The sequence below is a fragment of the Trematomus bernacchii genome, unplaced genomic scaffold, assembly GCF_902827165.1.
Source record: "Trematomus bernacchii unplaced genomic scaffold, fTreBer1.1, whole genome shotgun sequence".
NCBI lineage: Eukaryota > Metazoa > Chordata > Actinopteri > Perciformes > Nototheniidae > Trematomus > Trematomus bernacchii.
The window spans coordinates 381,193-406,225 of record NW_022987559.1 but is presented as its reverse complement, the minus strand read 5'-3'; the positions used below and the strand labels follow the sequence as shown (position 1 = coordinate 406,225).

Below are 25,033 nucleotides of genomic sequence, written 5' to 3'. Positions count from 1 at the left end.
CTTATAGTATGGGAACATGAGTTTGGAGACATTGTTCCCTTGGTAAGACTATCAATAAGAGCTTATGGATGGTAATGTCAGACGCAGCTGACACATTTAGGATTTGGTGCATTACCCTGGGCTGCTGCCAACTCTTCCTCCTTTGACATCATGCAGTTTGCACGTTGAAGTGCGTATACATTCACAACACTAGGTGGCATCCCATCCTCATATTTCCTGCTGTGTTTTATGGACTCAAATCAACACATTTGCACTTTAGTGGGATTAAATAATGTCAGATAATACAACCTCATATTGGATTTATGTGTTGAAATAATAGAAAGTCGGATATATATGAAATTACAATCAAAGAGAATTACTTTGAGGCAGAGGCGGACTGGGACTAAAAATCAGCCCGGGACACTCGACCGGCCCACTTCGGTACCGCTACTAAATTGTCAACGGGGGGGACTTAGCCGACCGGCCCACCACGGTACCGCTAGTAAATACCGCCAGTAAATTGCCAACGGGGGGGGGGTGGTGCTATCCACATCGTCCGACCGGCCCACTGCAGTACCGGCCCATCGGGATTCGTCTCAAACGTGTTGATGGCCACTGCTTTGAGGTATTGATTCACGTGGGAAGTTATCCCAGGATCATGGGTTCAAAGGGGTTGTAAATCATTAACACGTTAAAATCGACGTTTTATTATAAATGAGATGTTACCGAAGTGATAAACACCTTTATTGTTCATACTTAATTAAATACTGTAGCAGTATTTCATGTCTATTGTAATGGATGCCTTTACATTCCTTTACCTTGTCATAATATGAAACCTTGAGTGATAATATGAAACCTTGAGTGATTAAGATTATAAGTAGTAGGCAGATAAACATGGTGTGTGTAGTGTAGTTTTTCACGAGTAAAAACAGAGACAGAGAGACACACACACAGGTCTGGGTTGTATTAAATGTTCTAGATGTTTTATTGGTGTTTTGTTTCATTTATTTGACACACATGTTCTACTAGTTGTGTTTTTTTTTTTCTTCTTGAATTTTTCATCTCTTGCTGCCATCTGAGATAGACCCAGCCTGAGACCGCTGGCCCTTCGCTGGTCTCCAACACAAACATGCACACAGACCGGGGCCAGACCGGGCCGCACCAGGACCTGGACTAAACCAGAGCTGGACCCAAACCCGGTAACAGTCCCGAGGCGCATGGTCTCCTCATCGCCACTCACCACGTCACAGCCCACTGCACCACATCATACCTGCAGCGACAGGAACCTGAAAGCCTTGGTTGGTGTCTTGTGTCTTTTTGTAAAAACACAACCTAAAACCCTGCTCTGCTGTTACAGGTTTAGAATAGCCCCCTGGAAAAACAGCCAAAAAAGAACAGAAACCAAAAACAGAAAACAGAGACACATATCTCGAGCTTTTTTTTCCTAGTTCACCAATATTGTGGATGTTATTTTTCATGAATGTCTCTCTTGAGCTGTTTTTCAACATGTGTTTTTTTATTGTTTCATTTAAATTCAGTATAGAATTATATAGATTTCCTAGAGCACACAGAAAGATTGAGTTGTATTTACCAACTTGGGGCGGGGAGGGGAGAGGGGGGGGGTGTACTGTAATAGTTATTAACAAGGACAATGGTTCACACTGTGCACACAAACAGAGACAAACGGGGCGGGAGGGAGGGGAGGGGAGGGGAGGGGGGGGGCTGTGAGAGACATAGGGGGGAGAGACGGGTGGGGTGTGCTTTGTTAGGCCTAAATGAGGAAAAGCAGCTCTCACGTACCCCCCTTCCCGTCTTGGAAATAAAAAAAGAAATCATCGAAATCCCCCCGTACCCCACATATTAAAAAAAAAACAACAACACGGTGGCCGTTGGGAACGGAAGAGAGGGAGGATGGAGGGGGTGAGGAGGGAGGACAGGGAGGGAGGTGACCCCCCCCCTGCTGGTCCTCCACAGACAGGAGATGGCAGTCGAGGTGGTGTCGGCGGTGGGGTCTCACTGTGTGATCTTTACAGCTGTGTGTGTGATTGGACGACAAGCAAAGGGTTGGCGAGGAGAGAGGGGGACGAAGGTATAGAGACAGACGAAGGTGGGGGGGGGGGGGAAGCAGGGGAGGAACAGGGAGGGGCAGGAGCTGGTTGGCCCTTTTTTGCAGAGCGTAGACACTCCCTTTGTATCCTTAGCTCATTCAAATCTACATACACAATATGCAGCTGCCGTTTGGTAGATATATTGGTTTATGTACACAGCAGTGAGAGAACACATGCAAAGAGTATCATAGGAGGGGGGGGGCAGAACGGGAGGGGGGGAGGGTCAATGTAGAAAGTTGTAAAGGTGCTTTTGCTGTTTTTAATCTTTGGGGCAGTTGTGATGAAAATTGCTTCAAAGCGTTTTTTGTCTTTAAGAGGGCGGGGCGTCTGGAGGTGTGTCTTGCCAGGGATGAAGTGACAGGGGGAGGGGGGGGGAGAAATAAGTGGAGATGTAGGGGGTTTGAGCAGAGATGCTCCATCGATCAATAGTATGTCTCCCTTTCCACCCAACCTGGATATAAGAGAAAGAAAGAAAAACACAGAAAAGTTCAGTTAATAGTGATTTAGGATTATATTCAAAAAATGCATTTAGTGATATCATGTTATAGACAAATCAAATATCAAGTGAATAATCCAGAAACTACTGCTTTTACTTTATTTCCAGCAAATTTCACTCCTATTTTGAGAGGGGTTTTACTTAATGATGTTCAAATTTAAAATCTATGGAGAGCTAGATAATATTGTAATTATGAATTATTTTAGCTACGATATTCGCTAATCTGATATTGGGAGAGTTTAAAGATAAGAAAATAGCACTTCTGAAACTCACTAATCAACCATACAAATGTCATATCGTGCTTTAAAACTGTGGTTTTTCAGGCGCTGGACATTTTCTTAGCCGAGTTGAGTTTTTGATAAAGTCACAGCTATAAGCAAAGTAAAAGTCCAACACAACGTCCTTTAAAAGCAACCTGGTTAAAAAGGGATGAAGAGGATATAAAGTAGAAAAGATACTGACCTCCGGGGTTCCTACGGAGGAGGAGTTTTCGGACTTCATCATAAACAAAGATGAGGAAACTATAGGGGAACGCACAGAACCACCAGCTAGGCCTGTAAGCAAGACAAGAGAACAGCGAGGATTAAAACACATCACAGATTACAAAATATGTCTTAATGGTAAATGGACTGTACTTATACAGTATAGCGCTTTATCCAGTCTTTAAGACCCCTCAAAGCGCTTTACATACTACAAGTCGTTCACCCATTCATACAGAGCAGTGTACCTTGCTCTAGGAACTAACATTCATACACATTCACACATCGTTGGGAGCAACTCAGGGTTCAGTATCTTGCCCAAGGATACATCGACATGTTGACTGCATGGGCTGGGATCGAACCCACAACCTTCTGGTCGCAGCCACAGTCGCCCTCAATGTCAAAGTAAAGCATATGTTGAGATGTGGTACTGGCACTCACTTTAGAGGATACATCCTGAGTGCCACATCCATGCCGGGGCAGTAGGACAGGAAGGCAGCCAGGGCTGTCTCTTCAAACAGGCCGAAGATCAAGATCTTGTTCCTGAGTGGGAAGAACACAGCAAATATTGAAGAGCGGAAAGAAAAAAGTGATGCAGAAATTGAGATGCGTGTCATTATGATAATGGCTAAAAAAGATAAGCCACTCAGTAGGCCTGTTGTAAAGGAATTTAGCTGTACATGTATATAGTATGTCATATAAGTATTTATTGATATAACAAGTTGCCTTTGTTTTTATTAATGCTATCACTTGCGTTTATTCATAGTTTGATCATATTTAGCGTTATTTAAATTGGGTTTTATCGATGTTTGTACATGTTTTCTTTGTATAGTCTTGTTAGTTTTTGGTGTGATTGTTTGCTAGTGGTTTGTTAATGTGTTATATATTGTGTATTATACATATAAGTGCACATACCTCATGCCCTGCTGGAACACAGAGTTACGTCGGGTCTTGCAGATGATCACATCGGCCCATTGCACCACCACGATACTGACGAAGAAGGCTGTGTGGCAGGTGAACTCCACAATCTTCCTCTGCTCGTATGTCTGAGGGCAGGGGAGTACAGGAACACAATAAGATAAAAGTAATAAAACCACCCAAAAACTCACTTTAACAAACTAAAACTACACCCTTACCCATTGCTGCCCGTAGCTGTCTTCCAGGTCGTTGACAGAGCGGTCGTCCCAGTTGAGCCTGATGCCGACTAGTCGACTGGGCAGGAAACCATTTTCAGCCAAGATGACAAAGTAGGCGAAGAAGCCTGCAACAGCCTGGATCATACCTGAGGAGAAAACACACAGAAAGATTAAGTTACATATCCAGAGATTAAGTTATCTATCAAACACAAAACTAATTTCTTTATAGGCAGAATAAGTAAAAACAAGAAACATGCCTTGTCGTGTGCCTTAAATAAGTTATTTTAACATGAATGTAAGACAGAAGGGAGAAAAAACCAGGAAGCCTAGAAAATAATAGTAAGTAATAACAGCAGCCATCTTTGTTTCACTTACCAATTTGTCCATAAGCGATGCTGATGAGCCTCTCGTTCACCAGCTTGTCCCTGAAGGGGTTCCTGGGCTGACGCTTCATGATGTCGCTCTCTGCGGTCTCATAGGCCAAGGAGATGGCTGGCACCTGAGGGGAGAGGGAGACATGTGAACGTTTAGTATATCATATCTAGGCCTGTCGCAGTTACAAACTTTTTTTAATATTCTCATTTTAGGACCATTGCTTAAAGGTAGGGGTAGGTAAGAATGGAGAAACCAGCTCGAGTGCGCTAGAATTTGAAAGTACGCAGCCGAAAAAAATCTGCCCCTTCCTTCAGACTTCCTTACAGAGCCCCTCCTCCAACACACACGAACGCGCACATGACCAATGAGGGCACGAGATAAGTTTGTGCACAGATGGAAGGCTGACAGGCAGGTAGGCCATCCAGTTATTTTAGCCGGGCCGGCTCAGATGATTGGTCGTGCTTTTTACAGTACTACGGCTTCCACAGATGACATTTTTTTAATGTATTTATTGTCAAAGCATTTAATTTATTCATTGCTATCGGGATGTTAAGAGCATTCCATGGAATATAACAAGAAGTGTTTCTGAAGTGAATTACATACCCCACCTTTAATGTAATGTTAAATAAATTAATACAGGGGCGGTTCTAGGGGGGGGCCAACAGGGGCCAGTGTAAAAAGGTTACAATATAACTAAATCAGATCAGAGACCCGGATGTGCAGTGGAGATTAAACTCTCCCCCCCCCCAGTAAAATTGGTCTAGAACCGCCACTGATCTAATGAGCTGTGTTTATTGTAAAAGACAGTGAGTGTTTGATCCGCTCTCACCATGTCAGTTCCCAGGTCAATGCAGAGGATGGTGATGGTTCCCAGGGGCAGGGGGATGTTGGCGCAGATGAACAACAGGAAGGGGGTGATCTCTGGGATGTTGCTGGTCAGGGTATAGGCGATGGACTTCTTCAGGTTATCAAAGATCAAACGACCTGAAGGGAGGAAAAACAACACAAGTCACACCAGGAACTCAGTCACAGTGTTTGGCTCTCTGTGAAACCACACGTTCATGTTCAGGTCCTCGGGGTCTTCTCACCTTCTTCCACTCCTGTCACAATGGAGGCAAAGTTGTCGTCCAACAGGATCATGTCAGCGGCCTGTTTGGACACGTCTGAGCCGGAGATACCCATGGCAACACCGATGTCGGCCTTTTTCAGAGCGGGAGAGTCATTCACACCGTCGCCTGTCACGGCCACAATGGCACCCTGGGAGAGAAGAAGGAAAGAGAGGAGGTTATATAAAGGAAGTTATATTTCATCCATCATTGATGACCATGTGATAGTTTGAGTTTAAATGAGAACTATGTATCTTAGAAATCTATGATTCAAATGTTTCAATTTAACTAAATGTATTCAAATGTCAGAATTAATTAATTCAATGTAATCAAATGAATCTAAAACATGGTATTTTAAATACATATCAACATTCAGATGTATTAAAATAATCAGTTGTAATTAAAATAATTCTTACATCCTTTAAATTCAACTGTCAACTTCAAATATCTCACTGTCAGGAAATCCTCAATCAATAACTAACTAGCGCCCTCTGCTGTTGTAAAAGTAGAATGTTACTTATAGCGCCAGCCCCTGGATGTACTAAATATAATAATATCATGAAAAATAAACATTTGATTTTATTATAGTAACATAAAGCAACACTGCTTGGGTTAGAGATTTGACTCCTATGTTCTCACCAGTCGCTGGCAGCCCTCTACGATGATGAGCTTCTGCTGAGGGGACGTCCTGGCGAATACAATCTCTGTGTGGTTCCTCAGGATGTCGTCCATCTGATCCTGAGACAGATCTTTGAGGTCTGTGCCGTGGATCACACAGGCTTTGGCATCCCTAAAAACACAAGAGTGAAGCGTTGATGTGAGTCTGGTAATTTGCCATCATCTGTACGACTGCACGTTTGTTTTTCTGTGATGTTTCTTTACCTGGGGTTGACCTGGCTGACGGGGATATTGAGACGAGCTGCGATGTCCTCCACGGTCTCGTTGCCCTCGGAGATGATGCCCACTCCCTTGGCAATGGCCTTGGCAGTGATAGGGTGATCTCCAGTGACCATGATGACCTAAAGAGAGCAACACATCAGATTCAGTATCAAGTACATGAACAAGGATTTGCTTTTGTGTATAATGGTGCATATATAAACACATTAAAACAATTCATTGGGAAAGCTGTGCCGTTTTGAAGAGAAATGTGCTCAATATACAGAGAAATGTGCACGGTTCACAGTATCTTGTTTGAGAGATGGCTCACGTGTGTGCAGAATTGTTTCCAGTTGTTGTCGTTTTGTTTGAGTTTTTTGTGCTGTGATTTCAACCATCTGTTTGTCTATCATTTTAAAGTGTTTTTGTACTATTAAGTCTTATTCTGTAGGGGGGGGGTTAAGAAAATGGACAACCTGCACACGTGTTTTTTTTTTGTCATTGAAACTGTATGTGTTGTTTAAGAAAAAGGAAAATAAAGTTTAAAACAAATTAAAATAATAAAAGACCATAACTTCAAATATTGGATTTTATATTGTAGTTTATCTGACGGTATTTACTTCCTTTATTTAAAAAAACGTTTTGTTTGTAGTTGTGTAGGATGTGTTAACGTGAGGTTAGTGATATATTGGCCGTGTTAAAAAAACTCACCTTGATTCCAGCAGATCGGCATTTTCCAACAGCATCAGGCACAGCAGCACGGGGAGGGTCGATCATGGACATGAGGCCGATGAAGCAAAGCTGGTCTGTCTGGAAGTTGACATCATCCGTGTCGAAGGCGAAGCCCTTGGGGTATTGATCCTCTGCAAGCATCGTGTGGCAGAAACCTGGAGGGGGGGGGGAGACATGTGGGATTTAGTGTTTGATTATATCCCCATAGTTTAGTTCATTAAATGATTCTATATCATATCAGGCCCCTTGTTCAAAGTGCATTGATCTCAACAACATGTTTTGCTTCAGACTTAGCTAAGAGCGAATTTCCATTTTCAGACATTTCCATAAACTCTGGTTTTATCATCAGATCTTTTAACAACAAACAATATGTCGCAAATGATGGAATTTGCAGTTCCCTGTAATGCATGTATATGGTTTTCAAGCTAATAAAGGACACTACTATTACTGCCACTACTGTCCTTTGAGTTACATATTGTTAATCTCCTGTCCAAAAAAGATGCTTATATATACTAAAATATGTTTATTTGTGTCCAAAATGGTGGAATGAGCTCCCCATGGACATCAGGACAGCAGAAAGCCTACACATCTTCCAGCGCAGACTAAAAACTCATCTCATCTTCATTAGGATCTCTGGTTGACAGTTTGTGATAGTGGAACAAATTTAAATGGAAAGTAAATTGGAATGTTTCACTTCTGTTGAGAAATTGGATGACTGTACAAAAGCGGATTTGGTTTTGATTGCAAATGTTTTTGTGGCTATTAATGAGGGTCATAGCATATTTTTAAACCTCAGGTCAGGGTTAGGCTCAGTTCTCTCTCTCTCTCTCTCTCTCCTCACCCAGCACTCTCTCTCCCAGGCCTCCAAGCTCCATGTAGGCGTTCTGGAAAGACTCCTTCAGCTCTTCGTCCATGGGCTGCTCCTTGCCCTGCACCATGATGGTGGAGCAGCAGTCCAGGATCCTCTCGGGGGCGCCCTTCATCACCAGCAGGTAGCGGTTATCATTGGTATCCTCCGTCTCGTGTATTGACAGCTAGAAAGGAGCACAGAAAGTTCATTTGATCTATTGAATAGGCTGTTTGAGCATTTACTGTAACATAAGAATGCATGTCTTTAATCTCTAATACTGTTATACACCATTTTATTTGATCACACACATATGTTATGCCTCCCAGTACATATCAGGGATGCTGAGTCTATTGAACTTTTTAAATCTCAGCTAAAAACTCACCTCTTTGCACTGGCTTTTAATACTAGTTGAACATAACATTTTTACATTTGTATGTGTTTTTATATGTTTCTAGTTATTGCGCTTTTTTGTCATGTTTTAATTATTGTTTTAATTATTTATTTGATATTGTATGTATTGCCTGTACAGCACTTTGGTTTGAGATTGAGATTATGCGTGTGTACAATGCTACATTTGTATTGATTCATTCACCTCATTGCATTATCTCACATACTACATCAAATGCTTTCTAATCAATACACTTTTGCAATAACGTTGGATAATCTGTCACTATTATTGTATTATTGTTTTTTGATATAGCTTCAGCCAAGAAGAGACGGATAATAAAAAGATAATTACGAATAAATTAGCAATTTGGATTTTTTTTTAATGTATTAAATGTTTCTCTTTGACTCAATCTTTTTTTTAACATACATGTCAAGATTCAAGGCTTTTATTGTCATGTGTACACAGCTACAGTGTAGTTGTGACAATGAAAATCTTAGGTCACAGCAGGCTCCTCCAACAGTGCAACACAATAAAACAGATAAAATAGTGCAAGTGAATAAAATAAAATAGAATATAATAGGAATGTCTATCTGTCTCGTACCTGGTATTTGTTGGTGGAGTTGAAGGGGATCTCGGCCACCTTCTTATTCCTGTCCCTGTTGGCTCTCACGGAGCCGCAGCACAGCTCGATGCACTTCAGCAGCGCGGACTCTGAGGCGTCTCCGGCCACGTCACGCTTCAGGATGGGCAGGGCGTCCTGTCCCGCTTTGAACTGAGCGCGGTTACACAGACCAGCGACACGAGCCAAACTCAGCCACGTCACGGAGCTCTTGTCGAAAGAGGCACCTGGAGAGATTGAAGAAGATTATTAACAATCTATTCCCTGGTCGACCCTAGGGCTGTGCGATTATGGCAAAAATCATAATCACGATTATTTTTTGGTCAATAATTGATATCACGATTATTAAAAAACGATTATCCATTTACTTTGAAAACATCAATTTATTGGAGAAAAAAAAAGTTGAACAGTATGTTTTGAACAGTTGATTACCCTGAACTTTAAGTATAATTCAACTGAAAAACCAATAAAAAAATTTAAAAAAACAATTACATATATATTTTCAATAAAATTAATAATCGTTTTATTTCAATTACGTTGTTTTTGTAATCGAGATTAAAATACGATTAATTGCACAGCCCTAGTAGACCCCCCCACACACACACACAACACCTCGGCCAATGTGAAATCATGATGTGTAATATGTTCCTTGCTAATATTATTGTTACTACTGGCTGCTACTCTTAGTTATTCCATCCATTAATGCAACAGGAATCTGTATGTGCAATAATAATTGTACTACTCTTATATACCACACTTCAATTTTATAAATACTGCGACTTACTTATCTACCTGACTGTGTACTTCTAGTAATAATATCTATTCTAAATACTAAGTAGCTATCTTCTATATTACGAGGGTTTCCTCCTTCAGCCAATAGATAATTATTACTATCTAACTTGATTTTGTTGTTGCCTGAGCTGTTCTGTTTTGTGTTGTATTTGAAAAATGTAATAAAGATATTATATAAAAAAAATACTCTGTGCATGCATTTATATAATAGTGTTGTATTTCTTTCGTTTCTATCTATACTTTGCTTTAACAAAGTACATTTCCCGTGTGTGGGACAAATAAAGGAAGTGTGATTTGAGGAAGTGACTGTGCCCTGTCCTCTCTCACCAGACTGGTCCTCCGTGGTGTCGGCCTCGTGGATCTGGTTGTCGAACCACATGTGGGCCACGGTCATCCTGTTCTGGGTCAGGGTTCCTGTCTTGTCGGAGCAGATGGTGGAGGTGGAGCCGAGGGTTTCCACAGCTTCCAGATTCTTCACCAGACAGTTCTTCTTCGCCATACGCTTAGCAGTCAGGGTCAGACACACCTGCAGGCAAACATTCATGATGTCAGACAACGTTTATCACATTAACACACACTCATACCATTCATACATTACTCCTTTTCCTTGCCTCATTATTATTATTATTATTTTAAACATTATTTTTCTTTGTTTCTTTATGCTGGTGGTACAATTAAATAAGAAGCAACACAATAAATAAGACAAAGTAAGCACTTCAATCAGCAAACTAAAATATAATAATAAAATAAAGGACATGATATTTGTCCAACAGGAAACAAAAGTCTATAATACAGAAGAAGTATAAATGGCTTATGCAGTATTTTATTTTTCCTCCACTCACAGTGACAGTAGCCAGCAGCCCTTCGGGCACGTTAGCCACGATGATGCCGATGAGGAAGATGACGGCCTCCAGCCAGCTGTAACCCAGGACGATGGCCAGGATAAAGAAGGTAACGCCCAGGAAAACAGCCACGCCGGTGATGATGTGGATGAAATGCTCGATCTCTTTGGCGATGGGGGTCTTTCCGGTCTCCAGGCCAGAGGTCAGAGTGGCAATGCGACCCATGACTGTGCGGTCACCGGTGCAGATAACAATACCACGAGCTGTGCCTGGTTTGGAAAAAGAACAGAGACACAACATTGTAAAATATATTCGCTGCAACAGTTAGTGTGTCCTTTAAACAATGTCTCAGTTACAGTAGATACTACATTTTGGAGTAAATGTTTAGATTAGGGCTGGAAACCTTAACGTGTTGAACACAAATTAATCACATTACCAAGTTTGCTTTGGCTAAGTGTCAGAAAATGTACAGACATATAATTCCAGAATCATTAACACTAAGCTGAACTCTAATAAAGTAAAAACCTTTGATTTCTCTTACTAGTTTTGTAAAATAATTTTTTTACAACTTGTTAATAGTCATGATTAATCGCAGGTTTTTTTAATGTGATTAATGCAATTGAATGTTTGAACCGATTGAAACCACTACTCAAACCATATGTGCACACAAAGTTATTAACCCTTAGATGCATAAGTGGGTCTTTTTTGACCCGGTGAGGTGGTTTTCTTGAAGTATCTTTGTAATTACATTTTTTTTTATCATTTCATATTCCAGTTATTCCTCAAAAAACATGTTTTGGATATCATGCCATTCACATTTTAAATTTACATTTTAAGAAATTGTAGTTTTTGTATTACTACCCCAAGCTTCCATAAGTGGGTCAAAAATGACCCGCATGCATTTTCTATGGGAAAGCGGTTTTTTTCAAAATGTAAAAAAAATGTCTAAAATTATAAATAGTGAAAAATTAAATATAAAATATTTCTAGTGTGAACCAAAATATAATACTAAATATTATACAAATGATTTTTCTTAACCAAAATGACAAAAATGGCATAAAAACACATATTATTCTAATACGGGTCCCTTTTGACCCCCTTATGGAAGAGTGTAGGGTCCAGTCACTCGTGCATCTAAGGATTAATAGCATGTTATATTATCGCCGTGGAGACCATACCTTCCACACAGTTGGTGGAGAAGAAAGCGACGTTTCGGGTCTCGAGGGGGTTGTCATGGGTATTGTCAGGTGACCGGCTCTGAGGCTCTGACTCTCCTGTTAGGGAGGAGTTATCCACCTGGAAACAGAGAGAGAGAGAAAACATGTAGTTGCAAACAAGAAGACGTAAGACTTTTAGGATGTGCAACGTGTATATTATTGGATTTGCATAATTCTGTCATGCCTAGATAATATGCCCAGCCCAAACAGTCTCACAAGACATCGTTTAGAATAAAGATCAGAAACCCAATAAGATTATTATATTCTGTATGTTGAATGTTAAATATAAATTAGTGGTTTATATGAAAGGGACAATATCTAACAAAATGTGATGCATTTCTGTTATTAACTGGCGGATAATAATTGTTGACTTCTTCGTATGATATGAGATGCAGTTCCATAAATGTGCTTCATTTTATTATGATTTTGCACATTTGGTTGTAACAAGATCTCTTTAAAGGGCTAATATGACGGATGAATAGCGTAACAATATTGAACTAATTGATACCAACATGAAAGTTCCATCAGTTGATTACCTACATTAAAACACGTTTTGTTTAAACATGCAATGAGACTTTATCTTATGCTAACTGTAAATTGAGGAGAAATCCAGTGAAGTTTAGAGTCTGAAAGTTTGTATGACATCTTAACTTTTTCTTCATATCTAGCAAGTGACTGTTTTTGAAGTTGTGTATAAGTGAGTGTGTACCTTGCAGCCGTGAGCAGAGACCACCCTGATGTCAGCAGGGATCCTGTCTCCTCCCTTCACCTCCACCAGGTCTCCACCCACCACTTCCTCAGCGTTGATCTGCACCTTCTCGCCTTCACGGATCACCAACGCTTGCTGCAGGGAGATATTAGCGAGGGTTAGAAAAAATATACACATACCACACAACATTGCACACTTTTGCACCCACTTACACTTATAAACTAACTGACTAAGTTATTCTTTAAATGAATTTGTTGTGTGCCTCTCCCACTCTTAAGCTTTCACACTTCACACGTCGTTCTCTAGTGAGCAAAACACATCTTTACCTGAGGCACCATGTTCTTGAAAGACTCCATGATTTTGGAGCTCTTGGCCTCTTGAAAGTATGAGAAACATCCAGTGATGACGACAACAGCTGTGAGCACAATACCTAGGTACAACTGGAGAGAGAGAGAGAGACAGAGTCAAACATATGTGAGTATTGGATAGAATATGTGATGCTGAAGTCGTTGTGCTGAGGTTTTTCCGCTCTAGATGTGAATATTTGAGTGTATGCTTTGCTCACATTGTCTCCTGCAGGATCGTCCTCAGTGGCTGCCTGGATGGCGTAGGCCAGGAAGCAGAGGATGGCGCCGGTCCACAGCAGGACAGAGAATCCACCAAACAGCTGGCGACAGAACTTGACCCACTCCGGGGTGGTGGGAGGAGGGGTGAGAGCATTGGGACCATCCCTGATCAGATACTCTGCTGCCTTGGCATTGGTCAATCCCTGAAGGCAGAACACAGGAAGTGAGGTGTGAAGCAAGCAGAGAAAAGCAGGTCTGCTCTGATGCAGCGCCAACACAAACACACCTTTGGTAAAGTCCTATATTTATTTAGTTTGGACAAATACATTGGAGTTCAGAGGACTGAACAATAGTCAAACACTGTAATAAAGAACCACCCAGTGGTCAACTACTAAACAGGTCTCAAATCATGGCTAAGAGGAATAGATCATGTCAACTCACCTGGACGCAGTCAGTCTGGAATTTCCTGCATACCTCCTCTATAGACATTTTATGTTCCGTCTAAAAGAATAACAAATCAAATAAAGGGATGATTAATACTTTGCCTAGGACATTATGTTAAGTCATTGCAATGTTTTGCATGCAAGGACATTTCGTAGAAAATTGTCCAAATTGAAACAATAACTATGCTAATATGTAGCTTCTTTTTTTTGGTGTAAATTATCTCCATGCATGCAGTTCACCTGAGAGATAAGAGTATCAGGGCAGCCAGATAAGCCGACCCAGGTGTTTCTTGCGCTGGCATCGAAGTGACGACCTCCAGGTAACAAGTCACCCCTTCTTACCAGTGAAAATACTTTTTTTTCTGGCCTGCGTGAGAAATATTTCCCTTTTCTCGAACACAGTTGGTATCAATTCACTTTCCTTTACTATATCCTCAAAAAGGGGATGCATGGGTGTGTATCAATATGTTTTATATTAGTTGTAAATGCCAACTTAATCAACTTTTTGATTGATAAGATAGAAAGTGAATTGGTCTCAAACTCATTTTGTGCCAACATATAATTCCACAAGTATTCACATATAAGAGAAGGTTATACTTACAATAGGAACCTCCTTCTTGAGCTCGTCCATGTCCTTGCCCCCCTTCTTCTTCTTGGGGGATTTATCTTTGTCCTGTGTGGTGGCAACTCGGTAACTGTCTGACCTTCCATACTACAGACATACACATATGTTTCAAACATGCCTTGGGACTAGTTTAAGGGGAGGGTAGCCTTTCACCTTTATGAATAACCTTAGCTGGTCACTGGGGTGATGGGATAATGGGAAATCGTATTAACAGAATAAAACTATACTGTCTCAAAAAAAGACAGCGGGCTTTATTGAATTAACTTTAAGGTGTTTATCTTTCACTGCACAGAAAAAGGATTTTGTAACCTTGTGAAGTGGCCTTGTGAAGTAGCCTGTATTTGTCAATTATTATGAGGAGGAGGCTGAAGAAGAGCATTACAATACAAACCAATTAATTATTAAAGACATGAAAGATAATGCGTTACCCTGGTAGTTTCTTTATGGACCCAAAACATCTACATTAAGTAAGACCACACATGAAAGGCTCCTTCCTGCTCTGCCACATCCATTTGATGTCTCCACTGATCAAATCATTCTCGCTCTTATGTCCACAACAGCCTGATGTACACATCAAAAACATAAACAAGTTCAAAGGGTTTAACCAGTCATGTTTGAACTTATCCCCTTATGTTCTTTCATTTATCTACATGCAAGGACACGAGAAAGAGGAAGCAGAAAACCAGAGTGTATGCTCATCAAAGGCTTTCTAAATATATTCCAATATGTTCGACACATCACAGACACTTTGATGTCTAGGTCAGGAGTAATTTATGTCTTAAGTATGTTGCACGGACAGACACATCAGACGTCCTGCTGTTTCCAGGAACTCTCCTCACTATAATTGATGCCTCAGAAATCGGCTTATCTAGACTATTAATAGCCCCGATTGTCCTTGGCACTGCACGTTCTAGTCCCTTTAGGTCTATAAGTGTAACTCCAGCTTGTGGAAGGAGAGCAGCTTGACTGCAGTGCATCATCAATACAAATGTTCCTCAACAGAGGTCAGAGGTGACATGGAGAAGCGGCAATCCCTCCCAGGAGGTGTGAGCGGGTCCTATAGGTCAGGCCCTGCACGGACAAAGGTCATAAAGGAAACTGCCCAGATCAGATCAGATATACACTGATGGTTGGATGAAGTAGCAAAGTCCAGCTGATACAGACGCCACATCATCATACTCTAAATAAGACAGAAACATCAATACCTATCATCGGATAATCAATAACAATCCTCCTATAACTAAGATATGTGTGTGTCCAAAGAAAAGAAAATTAGCTAAGTGGTATTGACTGCGTGGCGCTTCACAGGATATCAGAAAACTACTGTGTGCTGAAATTGACTGAAATAAAGTCAGCACCCTCTAGTGGTAGGATCAGGTGGTAACATCATGAGGAGTGCAGCATACACAGATAACTGCTGCTGGACCAATTTGTTTGCAATGTTTCATCTGTCCTTTGACATAATGCTTAAAACATTTACTTGGAATTCTCCTCTCAGATTTGAAGCACCAGCGAGGAAGCATGAATTGAGATCGAACATCTCACACACCAAAACACACACACACACCTGCAGTGTGACAAATGTAACCAAGAACCTATGCATGTCCCACTTTGTGTGAAAACACTTGTGAAATGTTGCCCCTGAATCTGTATGTCGAAACAAGGACCTGTCTTTCTGGTTTCAACAACTCGCTCTAATTGTAGAGAAATGCAGGCTGCTCAACGACCGCCACTGAATTTAAAGCAAACAATAAAAGCCATTTGTTGGAGCATGTCAGGCATAGAGCAACATGTCAGTGTGGGAAGGAGCTGTTTGACTTGACTTCAAGTGCACACACCCACATGCAAACACAAGAGCGCTGTGACAAAGCAGCAGGTGAGCAAATCTCCTGCTGCAGCAAGACCAGGCAGGCCTGAGGAGAGCAAGGCTGCAGAAAGCAGAACTGATGCAGTGGAAAAACACTGCTACTCATCCCCTCTGAGACCCACCCTGGATGTGTGTGTGGGTGAGAGAGAGAGTGCATGTATTATATTTATTCATGGCGCCTCCATTTAGAGATAAGAAGAGATGTTGAACAATCGGGACAGTTACCAATTTGCCAACTAAGTAATCAGGTGTCAAAACGGCAACATAATCTATCAGATGACAGACGGTCGGGCCAGGTGTGTAAAGTACGCTTCATTGGTTTAAAACGTTGTTGTGGCTAGTGGATGAGGAACGCTCAAATACGCATTTAGGGAGCATTGTCCGCTCATGGCGCACCTGCTTTTCTCAGATCACTGAAACTGATAGTATGAACACACACTCGGGTGTTTATCTCCCTATCGCAAACCACACATATGCCTAGACACTAAGAAATGGGTGGTAGGAGTGCTTAACAAAGTGTTATGTGGTGAAAAGTGAGGACGTGGAGAGATTGGATGTGAAGGCGGCGGATGAGAGACACGCTTGGGCACATGGAAAGGGAGACATCAGTGGGAGGTGAGAAGCAGGGACAGATGAACAGGTGGAGAAAGGGACAGAGAGAGAGAGAGAGAGTGTGAGTCAGGGAGGAGAGCCGTTGTCATCCTTCTCTCATGCCTCTAATTAGATATTGACCAGCAGTCTTTGTCTGCTGGCTCTGTGTCAGCGTTTGACCCACAGTGACCCCACTCTAATAGATTGCGAAACCTTTCTTATGGTATGTGTGTAGGCTGTGGCTCAGTAGATAGTGTGCTGGACTTCGAATCAGGGGATAGTAAGTTCGAGTCCCACTGCAGTCAGCATGTCGTTGTGTCCCTGGGCAAGACACTTCACCCCAAATTGCTCCTGTGGGGATTGTCCACAGTACTGAATGTATGTAAGTCGCTTTGGATAAAAGCGTCTAACAAATGACATGTGATGTAATGTGTGTGTGTGTCACTTGTGTGTTTGCATATGCTAACTGATTACATTGTGGAGTGAGTGTGCATTTGAGACTGAAGAGTTATCAGCATGACTCAGAGAGAGGAGAGATGCATCTTCAGTTTACAGTATGTTGAGAATGTTAAGTGCATTACTGGCTTTGTGCATGTGAGTGTGTCCTTCCCCCCCCTCCACACACACCCTGATAAGATGTGTCTGTGGTCCACCTAAAATATGTTGCTATTCTTAAAGAGTAAAAGGCTTTAAACTGTACGTCGTTGGTTTTTACTGGTCTGTCTATATATCTTTCTCTGTCATCTCCACCTTGATTATTTAATTATACAGTGTAGAAAAGATGGAGGCAATTTTGTGTACAAACACAAATTGAGTCTCCTTTCATTTGCAGGAAATAACAGAGTGTGCCTCCCTGTCTGTGGGTGTCCAGCTGTCCCACAGTATTCTGGGTAATGTAATGAACCCCCCGAGGTTCTGAGGAAGGAAACAGAGACTCGTGGCTGGAATTACAGACGCCCGATCTCCCACAGGCACACAGACCAACAGACTGATGACTGACACATCTCTGACAATCCTCAGGAAATGGAAACATCGGATGCTCCTCTGTCTATGGAGTGCAACCACCCACACCCGGTTACATATTGGCTTATTAAAATCTGCTTAAAATATCAATAAATCCACACAGCCAATTGCCTCACATATCCGGTGGTGTGTTTGTTTGTGTGTTGATTGTAAATTATTCTGCTCTGGCTATCCAAACATAATGTTGCTCTGATGAGTGCGTGTGTATGGAGGGAAAGTAACCATGGGGACCGCCATTGGCATGGTGACGAAGCTCAGCAGTGGCTAGGCACTCCTTGCTAGGATCCCCTGATGTGACCCGAGACAAGAAATGATTTATGCATCTGTTACTGGACACTGTATTCACTGCTGTATAATATAGACAATTCATTTGAGGAATTGGTAGATGCTTGTGTCTGTCTATGTGTGTGTGTGTGTGTGTGTGTGTGTGTGTGTGTGTGTGTGTGTGTGTGTGTGTGTGTGTGTGTGTGTGTGTGTGTGTGTGTGAGCAGAGGTGAGTCACTGTGTTGGCTATAGTCCGTATGAGCAGCGTCTACACGCATTGCGGCAGAAAAATGGAGAAGGTGAATGAGAGAGAGAGACAGGTTAAAAAATACATTAAAAAACAAGTAAGACTTAACTTAAAACATCCAGTGAGTAAAGGGTGTAACTGCCTCTCTATGTTAACACTGCATTTCTCAAAAGAAAGAGAGCTGGCTATGTTCAAGAGACAAGTTGCTTCATTTCGGCAGACTGAGAATGTGTGATAATAATCTACCAGTAACTGTCATGTTAAAATAACTGTAGGAGTGGCACCTGACGATCGTTACAGAACTACGGGTCGAGGCATGCCCACTGATGGGGGGATCCACTGGGACTGGCATGTTGTTTTCTTTCAAAAACGTTTGTTTTTCTTCATGTGGAACTAATATAAGGAAGTGGTTTGTGAATGGAAAACCTGAGTTCTTTTACCATTAGTAACGACCACAAAATACGTCACACAACGAACACTTCCTCTTTGTACAGCATGGCCTTATTACCTGTTTTCCACTATGACCATGGCTGTAAAATGTACTGCTAAAAAAAAGCTTACATCAAAGAACACACATTAGTCTCTTCACTCTGAGCCTTTCTGAATGTTTAAGCGGATGTTGTATTAATATAAACATCTACTCCTACCTGTTTTTACGGTTAACATTAGATGGATATTTGGGTCTAATCCATGTAATCTTCTTTTGCAATCGTGTAGTAGTTGGGTGAGACAGTTAAATGGCTGTGTTTTGCAGGATGGTTTTTAAATAACAAGGCCTCCTTAAGAGTCAATTCATGAACATATAATTTCTAACATGGATTATTGAATAAAGGGGGGGGAAATAAAAACGATTTTTGTGAGAGCCGTTATGAAAAGTGTTTGAGTGTTGGATTTAATTTCTGCATCTGTAGACATACTGATGCGCGCGTGTGTGTGTGTGTGTGTGTGCGTGTGTGTGTGTGTGTGTGTGTGTGTGTGTGTGTGTGACATTGCAAGGTCATTGGGCCATCTGCTGTTTCTTGCAGCAGGATGGCAGGCGGGGGGGGCAGTAGTCGGGGGGTCAGGCTGTGGACCGATGGACATTGCTGTTGGGATTAGCTAGTCTGATTACTACAGTGGATTAGCCGATGCGACCCCCCCTCTCTTTGTCTCTCTATCACTCTTCTTTCTCTGCAATCCTCTCTCAGGGAAATCCAATGTGCAAATGCAATCTCTACATTTATCATTAAGTCCTCCTGCACTATCACTCCGGGAATGTCGTTTAAAAGTACTGACTAAGCAAATAGATTAGATTGTTACTTTTACCAGACGATAAGGATTTGAATTCTTCGTAAAAGAAACTGTTAAAATATTTATTTCACTTATCTGTAAGAGACTTGATAGTGATAGGTAGGTTTCGTATCTTTTTGTTGAACAAAGTGATCAGATATCAAAAGGAGGAGATACCAGATATAGAAGAAAGGGAAAAGATTAAGATTTGTGTGGTTCCAGGGGACGGGGCAGTTAAAAGTTAAACATGTACGCATAGAGTATTAATCCGATTGAATGGTAAACAGAGAAATGAAAAGATGGTGGCCGCTCAAGAGCACTAAACATAAATTCTTAATCTCTGAACCACATAAACATATAGGGACGAAGGAGATTAACTCTCTTTAGCTCTCATCATGATCAACCCAGACCTCACATTTAACAGAAGTCCTTCCACTTGCTGCCCCTCTCCCCTCGGATCACTTCTGTCCATCTGTCACCCAACTGAGACCATTTTGTAACTGTGTCTTTAGTTCTTTACAATGCACTGTCGTCTCTTGAGGCTTATATGTGTCTTTGAATGGGGCCTGGTCTATATTAGTGCCATAAATCTTGGTTCTTTGGTGCTTGTATAGTGAAGATGGCATCTGGCCATGGTGTGAGTGGGGGCACCTAGGACTCCTGCATTTGGATGAGTTGTTCAAATTCAAACTGCAGTATGGCTTTGTATCCATGTCTTTTATACCTGTGATTTTATTATCTTAAATGCCTGTTCTTAAATGTCTTTGATCTTATTTTGTAAAGCACTTTGGGTTGCCGTGTGCTGAAAGGTGCTGTATAAATAAACTTGCCTTGCCTTGCCCGAGCAAGCATCTGGTTTCACGGATATATCCAGATGTGCACGCACGCACATACAAACATCTGCTGACTGCACAACTAGAGCAAATACCCATTAACATTTGGCATGTGTCCCTTTGTGATTCCAAACCAGGATTGTTGTATTTAGTATGTCTGAAGGAAAGGAAAACTATTCATAATTCACTACTCAGAAATAAAATGAATGTGATACTTAGAATAAATGTTATCTTCTCTGCTGAATTGCAGCATTGCAACATACAAAGCAAATGTTCCAACTCGTTGTAAAATGATCTGTTTTTTATTTTAAAAAGCCTTTGTCCATTGTGGCTGCCCATTGTTAGACGTTGGGCTTTGGTGTATTCACACAGGGACACACACTCTTCACACACACACACACACACACACATCTCCAGGACAACACCCTGAATTAGTCATGTCGTTGTAGTCAGGCAACCTAATCCCCTGAAATGCATTAATTATGGGAGACCATTAACACGTTACTGTTGGAAAACTGTCACTGTGCCTACGGTTATCTGTTCTAAAGTAATGTATGAAGAGACAGTGCTGACCTTTACATTTTATTAGCATTACACAAGCTGTATTGAGCTCACAGCTCAGGCTGGCTAGCTCCTGATTTTCTGCTGAGGCACAAGAGAAATCTGGACTCTGTCCTTCAGCAGGACTCTCACTGAGGACACTGCACTCATTACAGCGGATATTATTGATCAGAGACCTACAAGAGGCTTGAAGGGGACAATAGAGGATGATTCAAAGGTCACCATATTGACCTTAATTGACCTAGGCCGCAGGGCAAAGATATCCCAGCAGGCTTTGCGGTCAGGGAGATCATGCGGTTGATCAGATCCTATATGGACGGGCTTTACTATTGGTCCGTGCGACATGTAGGACAGATCAGTGCAGCCTATCAGCATCAGGCACAGTGGGGAGGGATGTGCAGTCCTCTGCACCAAACTGAGGGCTGGGCCTCTGCAGAGATCCAACTCCTGAACTGTCTTACACCGTAGATCCTTCTCCTTCCTCTCACATGCCTCACTGACTGTTCTAGAAACATTTACATCATGTCAGGTAATCAGAGAATCAATCAAGCCCTTAGGGGTCTCGGCAGGTTCTCCTCACTACAATGCCTTCCAAGCAGGTCAACCACACCCCTGCTCACCAGCCTGCGTGTCCTTCTGTCTCGGGGCTGCTACTACACCTTCATCCATCTTTAATACCTGCCCACTTTAAACCTCTCTAACCTCTTCTCTCCACCATGCTCAACCTTCAGGTAATGTCCTATGAAGATCATCCACCCAACCACATCCCTGTTCCCCCTATCCCATCTGTTTCCTCCTGTCCTCCTGATAACCAATCCTACATGTGCAGCAAGAGGAAACAGGAGCCAGAGTAATGTGAGCCTCAGGTCATTATCCTGTAACAAGATATACCGGCAGGCAGGCAGCCCTCCCCCACCATTTTAAATCCCTCTCTCATTCTCACTCTACACCTGCAGACCAGCCACTACTGAGCTGCCCTTCCTCCCTCCCTCCCTCTTGCTCTCTCAGCACTGCCACCCTCCCCCACCAGTGTCACGTGTCTGAAGGTGAAAATCTCCCCCTATAGTCTCATCAGCATCCGCCTTGTATAGCTGCACCAATGCAGAACAATGATCAAGGTGGGCAGGTGTGTGACTGAAAAGACATTCCCTCAGAGATAATCTTCCACATTTAGATTCACCCCTTTAAATGGTCTTTCTGGCAAGCCTGACACATGCCCAGGCTTTGCTCTATAGCATCACTGCTGTCTCTAAGCCCTGTCCTCTCTGCGTGTTCCCGATGCCAACCTATCACAGCTCTTTACAGGGAATTTCCACATCACAGGCCCCGCCCCCAGATTGACGCAGGAGGCACGTCGCTACTGATGCACCCTGCGGCCTTGGGAAAGGACAGCTGGCAATGCCATCGCACAGTGCACCAATGCAAAATTAAGGGGGAAAATGACAGAAAGAGCGAGAAGCAAGTGTCAACCGGTGACTGGTGGCATCCATTTACTCGCAACACGAATCCATCCATCACTGCATCCCTTCATCCATCTCTCCATCCCCTTTCCGTTTCAGGGTGACCTCAGCAGGCATCGTGAAAGTCAAGGAAACACCCTTCACAGATCGCCAGGCACACTCATATTCTGTTTTATAATGCCAATCTCCGGAGAGCTGCGGCATCTTCCCAAATCCCACCCTACATTCCTGACAGCAGCGATTCATGCGTAATACTCCCTTCCCATTTGACGCAGTGCCCAGTAATGGTGCCGGTTAGCTTCCCCCAGCATCACGGGCTACATCTCTACCGGCAGAGGCATTTCAGATGCTTGTGTAACTGCAACGACATTGACTTCTGCCTCTGCAGCGGTGCATATCTCTCAGAGCCGCATCATCTCCTGCCTGCAGCAACACGGCTCCTCGTTTTTCAGCACATATCATATTAAAAATGACAACTCCTCTCTGCATGATACAGAGGGGGGGACATTGCGTAATATCTCACAATTACACTCATATCTACGCCTTGGCATTTTCCGGGAACGCGGGGTTTTTCCACCAGCTTCCTCTAATACCATTTGCATGACTAATACAAGATAACAAGAAACAGATGCTTTTTTTTTTTAACTGCGCAAAGCGGATGAAATTACTGTCAAATATAACGTTGTACTATTCGCATCTTGAATTGAATCGGTAGTAAATGTGATCACTGTTAGCGATTATCGAGTAGCTGTTACGTCACAAATTAAACGGGGGAAATAAACTGGTGAGGCGCTTATTCCCAGTAACCGCATTATGACGCATGGGCCATCGAGGGTGCCCGGGATGAAACTGATGGCGTCCACCGGTCAGCATCTCTCCTGCTCCACCACCGGATGCTTCTACTCGGTTGACCGGTCCGGAGAGGGCAGTGCCAACGGGATATACAGCAACGGGAGGACATAAGGGAGAGGAGAGGGGGGGGAGGAGGATGCGCGGGCATGGAGGAGGTCACAGTACATCGTGTTCATCTGACAATGTCATAAAATATGTGCCTTCAAATGCAATAAAATGTTCAAATAGAAAATAAACCACAGTTAAATGAGGGGTGATGAGAATGGGTTTTAACAGGTACACCCTCCCCCCCACCCTTCATATCCCCCCCACCACCTCCCCTCCCCACCCACTAGAGCTCTCGGTAAGAATAAACCGATTAGGCCTAGCATGGCTCGCAAGGTTATAGTGACAGTAAGGCCCATCATAGACCTGGAATATATAGGATAACCTCTAAACCACACAAGTGACACCTTGGCATCGTTCGTATTTATATCGGTGCCAATGAATTGACCGAGCGAATAAGAGAGAAAGGCGCCAGCAAATATAATATTATTATTTCTATTCGACAGTAATTCAAGTCAAAAGCAGGAAGAATTCATCTCAGAGATCGGTGTTATATCTCTGCTTCATATAGCGGCACCACAGAGGAGCTACTGGCTACATCAATTTGTCGCAGTCTAGGATACCAGGCTAAAACAGAGTTCCGCATTACAGTCAATGTCACTCAGGCAAACGGGATTTCCATAGAGGAAAAAAAAAATGACATCACTTCAGCCCTTCCTCGACAGGAGTAACATTTTAAGGCTATTTTCTCAGGCCACTTCAGGGGGGCTACAACGCAGTTATAAAGTGGAAATCGTCAGTCTTACCCCCATGTTGGCGCAGTCACTCTTCTCCTCTCAGGTGATGCACAGCTTGAGAGGTGTCAGCCCCTCGCGTTGAATATCAAAATGCCTTGCCTTGAAAAATATGAAAGAGAATATGCTCAGTTTTCAGGGTGGCTTAAATGAAAAATGAGAACGACGTCATGGCAGTTGATCTGACAAAATGCTTTTTTAAATCAAAACGTTGTCAAACCTTCCAAAAGGGTTCGGCTATTCTGTTTCCCTGTGAGACGTCTTTCAAATGAAATGCTGTGGTCTCAAGCGGAGCATCACGCGGGGTGCGCTTCCTTCCTTTGCTCTCTGATACTTGCGGTGAAAGACCGGCAAAAAGGAAGAGCCGCAGAGCTACCTTTTCAGCACTTGATCTCCCTCCGCGAAAGTCCCGGTTACCGCAGTACTCCTCTAAAGCCGCACCACTCCGCCAATGCAAGAAGCTCCGCCTAAAGACAGTACTGAGCTGAGAGGGGGCTAAGACCCGCCCATTTGTCATGCAGCTGGCCAATCACAAGCCTGACCGTGCATTCTGTTGATGGGTTTGCTGACCAATCGATGTCATGTCAGCCTATAAACCGACCAATAGAACGGCCAGTCTGCCCCTCCTGCTTTACTGCAGAATTCCGAGGCTTGCATTCAGCAGCATCGCGAATCTCTAGGCTGAAATGTTTTAAAAATGGACGCACAAGGTTAGACTCTAGTTGTCGTGATTGTGTTTGTTCATCATGAAATGTACTTATGTAAGATAGAAATAGTGGATTTGTGTGCATTAGTGCATGGAATAAGCACCCTTGGATGTCTTAGCAGTCCTGTCATGAGCATGTTGTGCACCTTCATATAGTAGGCCTTGGTGCAGCAGAAAGACGAC

The 25,033-nt window shown here is 42.6% G+C and overlaps 1 protein-coding gene across 2 annotated transcripts; it reads right to left on the bottom strand.

The window, feature by feature from the left end:
* Positions 1–940: 940 nt before the first annotated feature.
* On the bottom strand, positions 941–24,596 carry atp1a3b (ATPase Na+/K+ transporting subunit alpha 3b). Of its 2 annotated transcripts, none has more exons than XM_034124004.1 (23): positions 24,365–24,596; positions 24,157–24,246; positions 14,315–14,425; positions 13,712–13,771; positions 13,270–13,473; positions 13,031–13,144; positions 12,705–12,839; positions 11,957–12,074; positions 10,779–11,047; positions 10,264–10,462; positions 9,127–9,371; positions 8,129–8,321; positions 7,267–7,442; positions 6,562–6,698; positions 6,319–6,469; positions 5,662–5,830; positions 5,403–5,557; positions 4,574–4,697; positions 4,199–4,344; positions 3,978–4,108; positions 3,504–3,605; positions 3,046–3,137; positions 941–2,538 (listed from the first exon to the last, which is right to left on the bottom strand). In XM_034124004.1, the coding sequence occupies exons 2-23, from the start codon at positions 24,160–24,162 to the stop codon at positions 2,510–2,512; spliced, it is 3,066 nt and encodes a 1,021-aa protein (XP_033979895.1). In that variant the 5' UTR covers positions 24,163–24,246; positions 24,365–24,596; the 3' UTR covers positions 941–2,509. The 2 variants fall into 2 exon arrangements, with proteins under 2 accessions (XP_033979895.1, XP_033979896.1); XM_034124005.1 differs by having other exon boundaries at positions 14,315–14,386.
* Between the last annotated feature and the right edge of the window lie 437 nt (positions 24,597–25,033).

What these genes read in the sequence shown, in the direction of transcription:
- atp1a3b (XM_034124004.1), bottom strand. An exon ending in TCAAGAAGGAGGTTCCTATT is followed by an intron (nt 13,772 to 14,314) that starts GTAAGTATAACC and finishes TTATTCTTTTAG; the next exon opens with ACGGAACATAAAATGTCTAT. An exon ending in ACAGCTACGGGCAGCAATGG is followed by an intron (nt 4,109 to 4,198) that starts GTAAGGGTGTAG and finishes CCCTGCCCTCAG; the next exon opens with ACATACGAGCAGAGGAAGAT.